This window comes from Polyodon spathula, chromosome 11, assembly GCF_017654505.1.
Source record: "Polyodon spathula isolate WHYD16114869_AA chromosome 11, ASM1765450v1, whole genome shotgun sequence".
Classification (NCBI taxonomy): domain Eukaryota; kingdom Metazoa; phylum Chordata; class Actinopteri; order Acipenseriformes; family Polyodontidae; genus Polyodon; species Polyodon spathula.
Window position 1 is genome coordinate 16,369,559 of NC_054544.1, and position 15,080 is coordinate 16,384,638.

The 15,080-nt window shown below is 37.0% G+C and overlaps 1 protein-coding gene across 3 annotated transcripts; it reads left to right on the top strand.

Moving 5' to 3' along the window:
* Positions 1 to 384: 384 nt before the first annotated feature.
* LOC121323147 (major facilitator superfamily domain-containing protein 6-like) lies at positions 385 to 14,119 on the top strand. 3 transcript variants are annotated; one of them, XM_041263979.1, is made up of 8 exons: positions 385 to 711; positions 1,949 to 3,471; positions 6,064 to 6,161; positions 10,108 to 10,269; positions 10,524 to 10,622; positions 11,007 to 11,290; positions 11,856 to 11,859; positions 12,718 to 12,809. In XM_041263979.1, the coding sequence occupies exons 2-8, from the start codon at positions 1,979 to 1,981 to the stop codon at positions 12,723 to 12,725; spliced, it is 2,148 nt and encodes a 715-aa protein (XP_041119913.1). In that variant the 5' UTR covers positions 385 to 711; positions 1,949 to 1,978; the 3' UTR covers positions 12,726 to 12,809. The 3 variants fall into 3 exon arrangements, with proteins under 3 accessions (XP_041119913.1, XP_041119910.1, XP_041119912.1); XM_041263976.1 differs by lacking the exon at positions 11,856 to 11,859 and having other exon boundaries at positions 387 to 711; positions 12,718 to 14,119; XM_041263978.1 differs by lacking the exon at positions 11,856 to 11,859 and having other exon boundaries at positions 387 to 711; positions 11,010 to 11,290; positions 12,718 to 14,119.
* Positions 14,120 to 15,080: the final 961 nt, after the last annotated feature.

Genomic DNA, 15,080 nt, shown 5'->3' on the forward strand with positions numbered 1-15,080 from the left:
TGTAAGCTACTTTAGGACCATTCTATACAATTATTACTACAATGTTACGTTAAATAAAGGTGATACTTTGCATCTTTTGTTTTCAAATTACAGTACTAACTTCGAATTTTATCAAAATTCTTATGGTCACCCCCACCACCTTCTTTACACTACACGGAATGGCTATTATGATAAACAGGTCATATTGTATTCAAAAACTGCGAGTGGTACCATTCTTTACATCTAAACAGGCGTCCAAATGTTTAACGTGAGCTTGAAACTCGAGACAGTAATTCGCAAGCACGGTTCGTTAAACAAATATAAAATGAAACTGCCAGTCCCCCCGGCTGAGGAGCCGGTCAATGGGAGGTGCTACAGTATTTCCGATGAAAAAGCTTCAGCCCAAACAGATCTGTCACTGCTGGGCGCTGGTCGACTGCTTTTTTTTTTTTTTTTTTTTGCTGCCGCTGTTAAGAGTGCAGGTGACTGGTGTACACCCATTTCTCTCTCATCTTAAAAAAAACACAAAACAAAACTGCTTTCAGTTTATAAAATATACAGTCGTTCACAATGGAGAGGCAGCTATCACAAGAGAAGAGTGTCGGCGTGTAGACCATGATGATGCAGAAAAGGCGAAACCTTAGCAGATCAAATTAATTCACCTGCGGTCGTGGCGCAGAACAGGAGGCTTGTTGTAATCTTATACGTACCATCCAACAAAAGGATTTTCAGGTAAGGGTTTTTTTATTTAAAATGGAGCGGTGTTCTGGCTACATCATGTTATTATAACTGACGAACGCGAGTCATTTCCTCCAGTCTGAGTTGGTAGACGAGATAGTGAGACAATGCATTACAAAATATAGGGTACGGTTTCAAAATATTTAAACTTTTGATTACATTTACGTTGTCTTTTTAGAGACTATATTACTAGATTGTTTAAAATAGCCTGTACTTATTTTAAGGAAATATGATCATTTGCGTCTAGTGTTTTTTTTTTTTTTTTTTTTTTTCGTTTTCTTCAAATGCTTGTAGAAAATCAAATGTATAAGACTGTATATTCCACTGGTATTTTCTTTACCTGATCACACGTGGTGTACTGTAATTTACTGAAACACTGGGTTTGCAGAGTATGCCAACCAACCTAAATCCAGCCTGTCATGAACTAATTGAATGCTATTGCTAAGTCACCCAGCATTTCCGCAAACGTAACCAGGTTCAGACCAATAATACACTTGCATTGTTGCTTTTTTGTTTTTGTTTTTTAAACAAACCTTTTGCAATCAAAATTGTGTGTTTGACCTTTAATTCAGTAGCATTAAATGCCCTTCCCCGCTTAGGTAGATATTTTGATTGTACTTAACTGCACAATTAACCCTGCCGAGTGTCAATTTATGGTTGTAATAATCTGTTAATATTTTTTTTTTCATGCTGCAGACATTTTACAAAATTGTAGTGAAAATAATTGGTTAAATCTGTATCAGTTTACAAATGACTAGTACGTTAACTAAGAGTCGTTTCAATTTACTTTTACACAAATGTATTAAGGAGTACTGTAGTATGTTTGTTTTCTTCTTTACAAACAAATTGCATTAGTTATTTGAAAATAAAGTACAATCAACTGAAGAGTTTATTATAGGCAGCAGCAGTGTTTATGTACAGTACATAAAGTGAATAATGCTAAGCAGTATAGCGCTTCAAAACTGATTGGTGCAGTGTTTGTACAGTACTTCGAGATCAGCACATACAGCTGCTTTAGTTGCCATGGAAATTAATGGATGGAAAGTTTAATAAATCAATAAATCAGAGAGGCAAAACCTGATAGCCTAGCATTAGCTATAAATGGTCTCTGTGCTGTTCTATTGTGTTCTTTTCAGTTTTTTTTTTTCTTTTGTCGTCATTCGGTACAGTTCTGGTGTACCAGAAACACAGATTTTGTTTAATATCCATGTCTTTATCTTTTCTATTCTAGCACATGTAAGAGCAAATCCCTCATCAAAGCATGATGAGCGATGACAGAGTTGCTATTTTGTCGGAAGACGAAGAAGAGCAAAAAAGGAAATATGTTCTGGCTGAGCCTTTTAACACTCTGTCCTTGGAACAAGTCACTGAGCCCCCAACTGTCTCACCCCCTTTTGAAACCCCTGCATCTGCCACTGATGATTTTGACTGGCTAGAAAGGCGGTGCATACAAATTGACAATGATCTCCTGATATCAAAGGTCTTTTACTTTTTTTTCTATTCTGCATATGGATCGTTGCACCCCCTTCTGCCTGTGTATTACAAACAACTGGGTATTTTGCCAAGTCAGAGCGGGCTGCTAGTGGGCATCCGTTACTTCATTGAATTCTGCAGCGCTCCATTTTGGGGAGTGGTGGCCGACCGTTTTAAGAAAGGGAAAATTGTCCTTCTGTTTTCCGTTCTGTGCTGGATTCTATTTAACTGTGGAATCGGCTTTGTAAGGCCTGCTACCATGACATGTACGAATCTAAACCCTTCTAACTCTACTACAACTACAGCCCCCAAGGTAACATTCAATTCCTCCTCTCTCATGCCTCCAAATGGTTCTGTCACCAATCATCGACAGAGGAGGGGCTTGTATGCAAATGAACTGCTATCCACAGCTGGTTTTCCATTACCTTATTTTAACACAGAGCCTGTTTTATCTCTCAGAAGTGCTGTTGATACGACTGCTAATTCACCTACCCAGAGACCAACCCCAGCCAAAACCACCACCAGCACTACCACTAAAACCACCACAAAATCACCAAACAAATATATCATCACTACTGACAGTGATCAAGTGGAGACCATCTTTCTGCTCATCCTACTAGTCATTATAATAGGAGAGTTTTTCAGCGCGCCGGCTGTTACCATCGTGGACACTATCACCTTGCAGTATCTAGGCAAGCACAGGGACCGCTATGGACTGCAGAGAATGTGGGGCTCTTTAGGGTGGGGGTTGGCTATGCTGGCTGTTGGCATTGGAATTGACCACACGCACATTACAATCTTTATTGTAGGCACAGGTTGTGATTTGCCAGATTACAAAGACTACCGCATTGCTTTCATTGTGTTTGGGGTCCTTATGACATTTGCTCTCATAGTGGCCACACAGTTCCGCTTTGACTCGAGCCATTTCATGCAGGAGGATGAAAAAAGGGAAGAAATAGAAATCCCCCATGTGGTTCGCAATGCCCCCGAGGAAACGGATGCAGGAGATGGTTCTTATACCAGTCCACAGGCTAGTGGAGAACATTTCGACTACAGATACCTGCTCAAGCTGCTGTGCAGTGTTAAGTATGGCAGTGTCCTCTTTGTGGCCTGGTTTATGGGCTTTGGCTATGGGTTTGTGTTCACCTTCCTATACTGGCACTTGGAGGACCTGAAAGGGACCACCACTCTGTTTGGAGTCTGCTCTGTCTTGAGTCATGTTTCAGAGCTCACCGCTTACTTCTTCAGTCATAAGCTGATCGAGTTAATCGGACACATCAGGTAAGTGTCGGCTAAAATGTGTTTTATTCCCATTGTTAAATTTGGCATTTTCAAGGTTCTCACTTAGAACACACATCTTTCTTTGTCATATCACAGTGTAGAGCTAGACTAGAACATAATATCGACCAAAAGGCTCATTTTGGGGTCCTCCTGTCAGAAGTGATAATAGTGAAAACTTTTGTGAGGAACCCTGAAGAAGAGGGGTCTTTCAACACTTGTTAATTTCCATGTATTTATGTATTGCTCCTGGCCCATTCAGCCCTGGAACTTCATAGTCTGAAGTAAAAAGGAATGTGATGCTTATCAGAAGACAGACATCTTTATGTTAAAAACATGGACTCTTAAGAGGACGTTCAGATTTAAGTCATGTTAAAAAAAACGTTGCCCTGTACCTTCCTGAGACATTATGACCTTGTTCAGACACTGATACAAAATGCTTACCTCTGCGAGTGGTTTTCTCAATAGGTAGAACTGGGTTTTTGTACAGTAGCTATCACAATTCTGTAATTCTGTAAGTCTGAGCCTGGTCCACTATGTAAAAAAACACCGCCTAGTCAGCACAGTTGGGCTGCCCCAAAACCCTGTGCATAAATCAGAGAGTGAATTTGAGTCCCAATCGAGTGCAAAGTTGGCTTGGTTCTATAGCGAGGGTATGTGACAAATCGTAATCTGTATCTATTGTGCTGATGCTGCTGTGAGACCTTAATTCTACTGTGCTAGTAATCCCAGCCCTGATTTGCCCTGACCACTGACTTCGTCAATATTTGAATTGCAAACCCCTGCACTTTAGTTTTTGATCTGTTCGGCTTGTGCAATTCGTCTTTGGCATCTGTTACAAGAACCAGTGAAATTTGCTTGCCACCTGTTGTATTTAGAAGGTACGTAACAAAGATGTTTCTGAACAGCAGTTGCCCAGAAGGGAGTGTACAGTATCTCTCCTATACTAGCTGTGAATGATGGTGTTTCTATATGAATACACCATGCAGGGAGTAGTACTCAAACATACCTTTGAGTAAGGCTCAGATGCAGTACATTACATACTACGGGATCTGTCTAGCCTATATTTAAAAAAAAAAAAAAATAAGTGTTTGACAACACAAACTATAGTTAACCTCGGGCCAGTAATTTCCAGAGAGGCCAAATATTCAACAATCTTTTTGTTTATGGTGTTTTCACAAATCAAAATGATGTTCTTTACTAATTCTGAAAGCTAGAAATATTGTAGTTTAATTGCTCTGGAACATTCTATTTCGGTTAAGGAAATGCAATTTAAAACAAATATTCTAAAAAATAAAAATTCCAACTATCTATCTGAAACATTTCCTCCTAGTGTGGTTGAAGTAGAATGTATGTAGAGTAGAAGAAGCAGACCTTTTAAAATGGTTCCAAAGCCTTTATATTTTGCACTGAAATATAATTGTTGACAGTACAATAAATAGGTAGCTCCTTCTACTATGGACAAAGTAGGAGGCTATAAAAATAGTTGAGTTATTTAGCTCATCAAAACAGACATTAAGTGAAGTACCAGTTACTTGTTTGGTGATGATACAGAATGCTATTCTGAAAGGTCACCTTCATCCTGAGTGTCACCACAATGAGAAAAGACAAGCAAACTCGCACCCTTCTCTTAAAGCAGTTTCTCACCCTAGACACACCTATAGCTCTAGCTATTACTCTGGATCTGAAGGTTAAGTAGAGCGCAGGGATGAAACAGTGAGCACAGCTGGCCTAGTCAGTGAGTGCTGAGGCACTGAAGTGGATATATTGTATTGCTGATTTAGGACTGCCTCACCAGTTACTAGACCTATAAGAGTTTGAACTGAATGAAAAAAGACTAACTAAACAAGACAAAAAATATACAAATACTTGGCCCTTTTCTGACCTGCTGCATGCAAATGAGAAAATGACCTGCTTTTTAAATCTGAAGAGGCCATTACTGTTGTGTGTTTTTAGATGTGTGCCTCTGTGTAAACAAGGCTATCCCAGTGGTATTCAGTATAAGATGAGCACAGTGGATGCTAGACAGCCATGATATGATAGATTTTGTGAGTTTAATAGATAACTCATCATCCTGCTTAGGTATTCAAAAACTGTTGCAGAAGCAGCAGTGGCTGTTGTGGTTTGTTTACTTTCCCCTGTGGCAGAAATTCTCCTGATCAAAAATAACAGGAGTAACCGCAATAAGGGAATTTTGGGTCCTTTAAATCAGCTGAACAATAGTTTCTTGTGTTGATAAAGAAAAAAAAACATGTAAGCACTAACTGTGTTCTGGATTCATTCATAATTATGGGGCCATTACATATAGCTATTGCAGTGTTGTGAACTTTGAAGTAATTTTAGGTTGAATTGTGTTCTCTTGTGAATATGGTTTTAACATTTACCTAAACTGAAAAACCAGCAGCAACCCCACTGTGAACAACAGCAGCCACAGAATATTATACTGTAAAGCATTTTCTAATGGTAAACTTATTTTGTGTATTTATGTACTGTAGGCCCTAGATACTGTTTAATTTGAAAAGCTGCTTGAGTAGTTCTGTTAATATTGAACATCTGTATGTTTCCTATTTTAAATTCTCTTTTATTTCATTACAGGGTTTTGTATATTGGATTAGCCTGCAATACAGCTCGCTATCTGTACATATCCTACCTGGAAAATGCTTGGATTGTTCTCCCAGTGGAAGTTCTTCAAGGTAATTTATGAATCACAAAAGAGTTTTGTCGTTGAGCTGGCTTATAGCGGCCCTGAAGTAAAAAATTGAGTTTTTTTGGAACAGGTTCAACAACTCTCATGTTTGTATTGGGTGTTGACACCTAACTCTGAGCAGGCCTGTGTCTAGAGTACACAGCAAGTGTAACTGAATTGAAACTGTTTGAAGTAGTGCAGTGCTTTTTGCTTGGTCATCTACAGAGGCATGTGACACGTATCTGTATTTGAGCTTACTCAATTGATTTCCCTTGTAGTGTATTGTCAATACAGTAGGGGCAGCTGCTGTAAACCTTTTCATTTTCCTAAGAGTGCAAGAAAGTCATGCTTGTGAGGGTTGGAGTTTGTTTTTAGTTTAGATTTGGCAAGGCATAATTGTTTATTTTTTTTCCAGAGTGATGCAGTCTACTTGTGTATTTCTATAGCCCCTTTTACACTGGCAATCCTACCCAGGTCCCGACCCGGGTTCTGGTTACCCTGGTCACTATCCCACATAGTGTGAAACCAAGTCCCTGGGTCATACCCGGGTTGACCTGGGTCCTAGCGGCCCGCCTCAGCATGTGAGTCAACACGCTTTGACCTGGGTTGAGCGAGACAAAAAGTATGACTGACATTCGTAAGCCAGCGAAATAACAAACAGCCTTGTCTGCATGAAGGTTTAATTTCCACGAGGAACGTTTCTGTTTATTCTGTTTAGCTATATTTTTGTTGATTGAGACACACCATGAACCAGATTGCAGCATGGATGAAGAAACATTTGCTCTAATCAAAATTGGGGTCAACGGTTGAATCCAGAGAAGTTTGGATGGAAGTGTCAGTAACAAGCTGCTTCCGGGGCATTGATACACGCATTGTGTACTTGCGTCTGTCACCCAGGTCAACCCTGCTTTATCAAAAGCAGTGTGAAATCGTTTCCACCCCGGGTAGAGCATGCCAGTGTGAAAGAGGTTTATGTGTTATTGTGTGACAATCTCTGTCTCCATGACAGTCCCTTCACGGGAGATTAAAATGTAGTTCATGCATAGCTTGAAACACTCAATCATATTTTTTCATACGATTTCCATGAAATGTATCAATTGCAGTGTAATATGTAGTTCCACGTGAAAATTCCAGTTTTGCAAAGAATAATGTAACTATACATATTTTTATCAATTAAAAATAAATACAGCAAACATTTGCTTTATTGCATAACCTGCCATATAGGAATCTGGAGGATGGTTTAGTTTGCTTCCGGTAAATGATTGAACACACACTGCATAGAGCTGCATGGTTTCTTTAAAATGAAAGACCCCAGCTGCACCAGACCGGAAATATTTCTACTAAAGATCACTCTATACAAGAAGCGGACATTTCATGTGTTTGTTGTTATTTTTACATGTATTTATGTTTTTATTTTGTTTGATAATTCACTGATGGTGAAAATAGAATGTCTTTAAAAGGTGGACTTAAAAAATGAAATATTCTAACAATTTAGCATTGACTGTTTTTCAGGGCAGCATTTAAATATTTAGGAACATTTGTGGTACAACAACTCCAGAGAAAATGATCAATTTTGAATGTGACAACACACTTTTTTTCTGCTCTAATAAATATTTAATTGTGAAATATCGTGAAATACATATTTTTAGGCTGTGAAATAAGCCATTTCTTTGACTGAGAAAAGAAAAAGCCATAACTTTAGCAGATAAACATTCTAACTATTGCCATTGTACATTGAACTCGGCACCTTTATGTTGTTTCTTTTTTAGTTTTTGTACCTCTTTTTATAAAATTAAATGAGAAACAAAGGCTAAATGTTATACACCTTGAGGGAAATTAAAAAAGTAGGCCAATAGCACTCCAGTAAATACATATAAGCCTGCAAATGATGCAGAACATGGGATGAAACCTTTTTGAGTCTTCAGTTTTCTGTCAAGGTTGAAAGCTATTTAACAAACACAAAGAAATTGGATGGAGAAAACAACTAAAGTTGTATACAGTTGCTTTTATGATTCAGCAGTTAATGGTGACCTTGGAACCACTTAATTGTATACTGTCATTATTTTATTATTTATTACAAATACAACAGAAGGAATTGATTCAGACTAGTTTGGTATGACTAGTTTGGAATGTGCATACAGTTTTATATTGACTGCTATTTACAGTTGTAAAAAGGCCTCTTGAATGAGAAATATTTACCACTTCACATAACAAGTGTTTCCTGTTCTACAGGAAGTAAGTTGCAAACTGTTGTGGATAACATATTACCATCTAAAGATCATGCTTCTTACATTTTTATTTGTTGTTTTTGTTTATCACTGTATTGCACTCTTTGAGAAATTGGACTGTATCCCAGCAGTCAACATTGCAATATTTTAAAAATGAAAAATCTGTAGTTTTTTTCTTGTCTGAGAAGCAGATGTCTGACATTTTGAGTAGAACAGTCTAAAGAAGATTTATTACCAGCTTTTTCTACATGGCAAAGTGCCAACATAGGAATAACATCCCAAAGTGCAACAGCATACAGTGGAAAAAGTAACTTTACGTGGTCATAACGGTTTGCGAGGAAGACGGCAGACGAAGAAAGCAAGGTCTTCATTTCATAAACGAAAATGGACGGTGAACTGGAATAAATTAAGCTACAACATTTCGCATATATATATATATATATATATATATATATATATATATATATATATATATATATATAATATACTATATATAATGACAGTTTTGTGTGTTCAAAAATGCAATTTTTTTGGAAGTACATCCAAAAAAAAAAAAGGTTTTATATATAGATATAGTATTATGACTTGAAACTTTGATCTTGACACAAACAGTGTTCCAGGAAAGCCAATGCCATTTTTGCTCGTATAGCTTAGGGGTTAACTGTATTTATATTTCTTTCTGTAACCTTTAAAAGGCTTAGTAAACCTGGCACAATAAATATGGTCAGATTACGAAAGCTAATGCATGGAAAAGTGGCCTATACATAATTTTTCTCATTTTAGAGAAGACCAGTGTAAAAACTGGCTTTAATTTATAACCGAACAACAAAAAAATGGAACCTAGGAAGTTAATTACAGCAGTTCATTTACAGTGTATTCTTGTGTGGTTTCTGTTTTACGGACAGGCAGTTTTGTTTTTTTTAAACCTAAAACCGAGATAACCTTTTGTATTGCTAATCTAGATAGCAGATGCTTAAGACTTACCTTGGGTTTTTAAAGCAGAAAACATAAAATCAGGAACCTCTATTGACACAACAAACACAAACACAAAAGCCCTGGTAGTCTGTGAGAATGCAGTCTGAACTGAAGAACTGAGGCATCTGTAATTGCCTTCAAGGTATCTGTGTTCTTGAACACTTGAAGCAAAATACTTAATGAAGCAATCCATGTTGGGCTCAGTGCTGTCTTCATAAATGTTTCTTTGGGTGAATGAATGTCTCTGGTCACTATTATTATCCCTGCTGGGGGTGCATATTCCTGTAGACAAGGATCTAGGAATCTGGGTATCTATTGATGTTTGTACGTATATCACACTTAAATTATATAAGCTAACGTAAGGTGTTTGCTGATTTATGTTTCTGGAAACTGAGAAAAGCGCTTCTATTTTTGAGACAGTATTTATAGACGCTGCACGACTAATTGGGTCAGTTAATATTAAAAAGATGTCACTGAGCTTTTAGAAAGCTATAAAGTACTTATAAAAATATATATATATATATATATATATATATATATATATATATATATATATATCTATATATATATATATATTAGTTAATTAATTAAAATAAATACAAGTAATTCATTTGTTTTTGTTTAAAATTGTGTTTCTTGCTAGTTTTCCATTACAATTCATGCTTCCTCTCAGATCTTTCACTTGCTTGACAACAGGATATACCACACAAATTTATACAGACTTTCAAATACGTGTTTTTCTTTTTCCAGGAGTCACCCATGCCTCGGTATGGGCTGCTTGCATTTCCTATCTGAGTGCTGCAGTGCCTCCTGCACTGAGGACGTCGGCCCAGGGAATCCTGCAGGGCCTTCACCTGGGGCTGGGGAGGGGCTGCGGGGCCATGGTGGGGGGAGTCTTTGTGAATTACTTTGGTGAGCAGAATTCTCACATTTTCGTTTCAGTGAAGTAATAATTTGATTGTGGAATCTTCTGTTCTCTATACTGCAAACTGGTTCATTCACAACCACTGCAACATAGCCTAACCATATAGCTATATGGATCTTGTTGTGTTAGACACAGGAGACTTTGCTGATTGATGATAGTATGTCAAAAGTGGTTAGAGATTATGTGCTATCATAACAAACCTGCTTTGATTCTTTGACTCTACTGTCTGTCAATATTTCAGGGGCGGCTAAAACATTCAGAGGAATCGGAATGGCCTCTCTTGTGATTCTTTTATTATTTGCACTTATTCAGTGGTTGTCTGTGAAAAATGATGATGATGGTAAGAAATATTTTTTTGTTATAAATCGGCCAGGCTGCTGTATTACTGAACCACAATGTTACACTTTTAGTTCACAGATAAACAATATTATGGAGATGTCTTTTTTTTTCTTTACAAGGTAAAATGCAATCTTGAAAACCAGTGGTGGGGATAAAACTGATATGTATTGAAGGGTGTGGTTCAGTGTTCCCAAGGTGTGGTTGTTGGTACCTTTTTGGAAAATTATCCCAACATTTTAATAAATACTGCTTTTTTCTGTTGTTAGCATATAACTACAATGAATGAAACTAGATTGAGAAACAAAAACATCTTTTAGATGTACTGGCTACGTGTAAATGTTATTATTTGTAAAAATACAAAACTGTTTCTTTTTTGTGGGGGAAGCAGAAGATAGGATGCTGGCAGAAAACATACCAGTTCCATCCAGCCCAGTTCCCATAGCAACCATTGACCTTGTACAAAACCAGTCTGAAGTGGTTCTGCCCCGAGTGGAGCCCAAACTGCCTCTGAAGAAAACCAAACACCAGGAGGAGCAGGAGGACCCGAATAAACCAGCATGGGTGATCTCTTCATCTCCCTGGGTTACCATTACTTTTGCCATCTATCAGATGAAAGAGATGGTGAAGATGTCGAAACGCAACCTGGCTTCTGAGCACCAGCCTCTGCAGGTGAGCTGCTTATTTAAGTGGAATGATAATTCACTGAGAGGATAGTTTGTGCCCCCCCTGCCCCTTATAAACAGCAGTTTGGTTCATTCCAGGTTTCACTGACCTTCATTAGTCACACTTTAGCTCACCTAGACAAACCACTGAGCTCATAAACTCATGTGTGACAAAGCTTATGGTACAGCTTGGAGAGCCTTATTTATATCCTGGAGAGAAACGGAGGAATACGTGAAGCTACATAAAAGTGTCTGGCAATATAAAGTATTTTATGAGTTATTTTTAGCAAAGGTGGTTGTCAGTGATTCATATAAGGTTAGTCTGAGGTCGTTTTTTCTATTGTACCAAACATAGTATGCTAGTTATACCGTAAACGTGCTATTTTTTCACTTAAATGAAAGGAGTCTGGTGTTGCACACAGACAGACAGTGTTCGTTTATGCCATTGAGCATAAGTTAAGTTAACATTTGTGAGTGATGTCAGCCACCAGGTAAAGCTTGAATACTGGTATTGTGCTATAACAGAATACATCTGGTTTCTTCTTTTGCATGCCTTCCTGGATCACCTGAAGAAAGGTGAGAAGGTATTTTATGCAATAGCACAAACTGCAGTAAAGTGTTAAGCATCCCTATAAGCTACAGTCTGTGATTTTCTTGTTTAACATCCAGAGAATGTAGGTCATGTTGACTTTTTCACAGAAGCCACACCTGATTCTCTGAAATCTGTATCTTGACAATAGTTTGCCTGATTTTGATGGGCACTTGTTTCAAGAAATTATTTGATGGTAAACATGTAACTGGTAATAATAAATAAATAAAAAACAGTACAAAGTTTATACATAAAAGTTCCCAGTTGGATGACTGGTTTAGTACTGCCCTGCAAGTGAAAGTGGCAGTTATTGCTTAGATGTCTTCCTCATGTGAAGTTCAGTACTGTGCCTGATTTCATGAACATCTTTAAGCAAAATCTCATTCTTGCCAGTGCAGTGTGGAAATAACTTGATCTGTGAAAAAGCTTTAGCTTTATTTAATGTTTTAGTCCAAGTCTACTGCCTGCAAAGTTAGCCTCAACTAACAATATTGTTTTCAATATATAGCGATTCATGAATTTGCCCATAGTACAACTTGTATTGAAATGTACACCTCACATAAAATAATATATATGTCACACTGTTCACTAAACAAACATTTTGTGGACTGCGTATCCTGTTCAAAAGCCACTTTTCAGGATTGAAGTTCTGTGGATTTATTTATCTTTGCAAAGCAATTGAGAGGTTATCAATCCTAAAGGAACCTATGTAGGCTTTAACAAAAACATTAGTTTGAGCTTAAATGCGGCTAAAAGGAAATCTGTTCAATACATTCTCTATACATCACCTGTCACACTTGCCTGTCAGCTGCTTCCAGACAAATTCCATCTTGTATACCTTTCAGGAAACTGAACTGTCTCCATCAACTTCTCAAAGAAAGAGTTCTCCCAACTTGAATAAAGCAGAAACTCCTCCAGCGGCAGCAAATAATCAAGATCCAGCAAGCACACATGGTCCTGCAGCTCAGGAAGGCACAAACAACTCCCTGCAGGCTACACAGGGCCTTCCAGACACCTGCCCAGCAGAGACTGTGGAGAACTGCAACCCTCTGCCAGGAAATATTGCTACCAATTCAGCCCTGTCTCCAACAAACCCCTTCAATCAAATATAAATAAGGAAGAGCTGTACATACAAGCTATGTCTGTACAAATGAATATCTATAGCAAGGCATTTGTTGCCTTTTTTATTTTGTTTTCAAATTGCATAGGAAGAGTTTTGGATGGTATTTTTGTGTTTGCTGCCGAGGAATGATTCTGTTTCCTAAAAGGTAAATGTATTGGAGAATATTAATAAAGCTTACAATATGTGCAACTTGCCACCTTGGTAGATATGTATATAACAGGAATACAACCAGTGATAGGCATTTTTCTAAACACTATTTAACATTTCAGGACGTTTATTTTCATGTTAAAACCCCAAACTGCAAAAAGTGCCTAATACTTAGTACATTACCGTTTGCCTATAACTCACCTGCTAAAAAAAATACACATTTGCAGTAGACATTTAATTTAAATAACGTTATTTAAAAAAAAAAAAAAAAAGCTCAGTTCTGTAACTTTTAAGCTGCAGTTTAATTGGCAAAATGTTTTCCTGAACAGTGGTGTGCTAGACTTCCCATCTACATGCTGTCTTTTGAACTGTTTGACAATTCCAGAAGAAATGTTTGTTTACCGGGGCTTAGAGAGGCACCTGAAAATGAAATTGCAGTTTTAGCACTGAATACTATGCTAAAAGTTAATATTATGGGTTTTAAAAAGTTTTGTAGTGTTTAAGGCATACACTGGAAAATGTGAATTTGTTAATTTATGAACAGAAGGTTTCTCTAAATATTAATATATGTTTGCAATCTGTGTCCAGCACTGTAAACTTGTTAAAAGAACATAGATTGTGTGTGTGTTTTTTTTTTTTTTTTAAATACATATATTCACACAGCAAAGGCTAAGTAAAGTAAAGGCTTTGTGTATAATTAACAATGTGTGCCTATAAATTCTTGCTTACTGTATTCTAATCAGTACTTTTGTAAATGGTTTTGGGTTTCCAGCTAAAGAAAGCTACAGTGTTATGGAATGCAATGTGCTGTAATGTTAAAACAATTAAAAAATGCAAAAAAATGTAATTAATATACACTCTGCGCTTTTATTAAAACAGTTTATTTGGAAAAAAATAAGCTTTGATTGTACATACCTGAGTGATGTTCTATTAAATAAATAGCACTGACTATACAAAGTCATGGCGACCTACATTCATATGTGTTTTTTTTTTTTTTTTTTTTTTCCCCCAAATGATTCAATCTGAAGATCTGGAATAGCCTTTATAACCCTTAAACAGGTTAGAATTTATGCATATCGGTCACCACGATCTACACTCTGCACCCATATACCATAGAGTACACATGTTGAGTATACTGTGTGTTCCACAGCAATGTTCTTTAAAGAGGTTGTAGCAAACAGATTCTGTAATGCCCTTTTATTCGCTAGGCCAGTCTCTAGTGTGCTGTTAGCAAACATGTACTTTAGTTTCATTTTACAAAATCATATCTGGTGCTACGCTCATTAAAGAGACGTCTGCATCCTTGCTTTAAGGTAGTCTTACATATTTGAGTCCTATAGTGAATGGAAGCCTAAGACAGTTTAGATGTAGGGAATTTTATTAGCTACAACAGCTTTAACAAATTGCTAACTTGCTGAAGGTCAAGTATTTTATGTTAGTTTAAATCAATCAATACCAACGTAAAGCATACCTATAACCAACTTCAAACAAAACTTTCAGGAATAAAACATTTACTTATTTTTCACTTAACAAACAGAAAAAGAAATACAGAAATATATGCTGGAATGTTAAAAATTAATCAAAACCATTTACAACACACCATGATATTAGGAAATAGGTCTCCTGTTGCATAGCAGTTTGAGCCATTCCAGAATTGAATCAACACAGCTTGTTGCGAATAACAAAATCAGGCAGAATTACTTCCATACCAACGTTTAAAAGATGATATTTACATTGAGATACTGTTTAGCATACTTACTATTTGTAATGCATAGCACTTAATAAATCATAACATGATCTTATTTTTTTATATATTTTTAATTTGTATCGTTTTATAATTGTGTGTGTGTATATATATTTATATTATATATATATAATTGTGAGCTGCGGCTCGCCACACAGACTCGCTCGGGTTCTTTTCCCTTCAAAGTAACGACC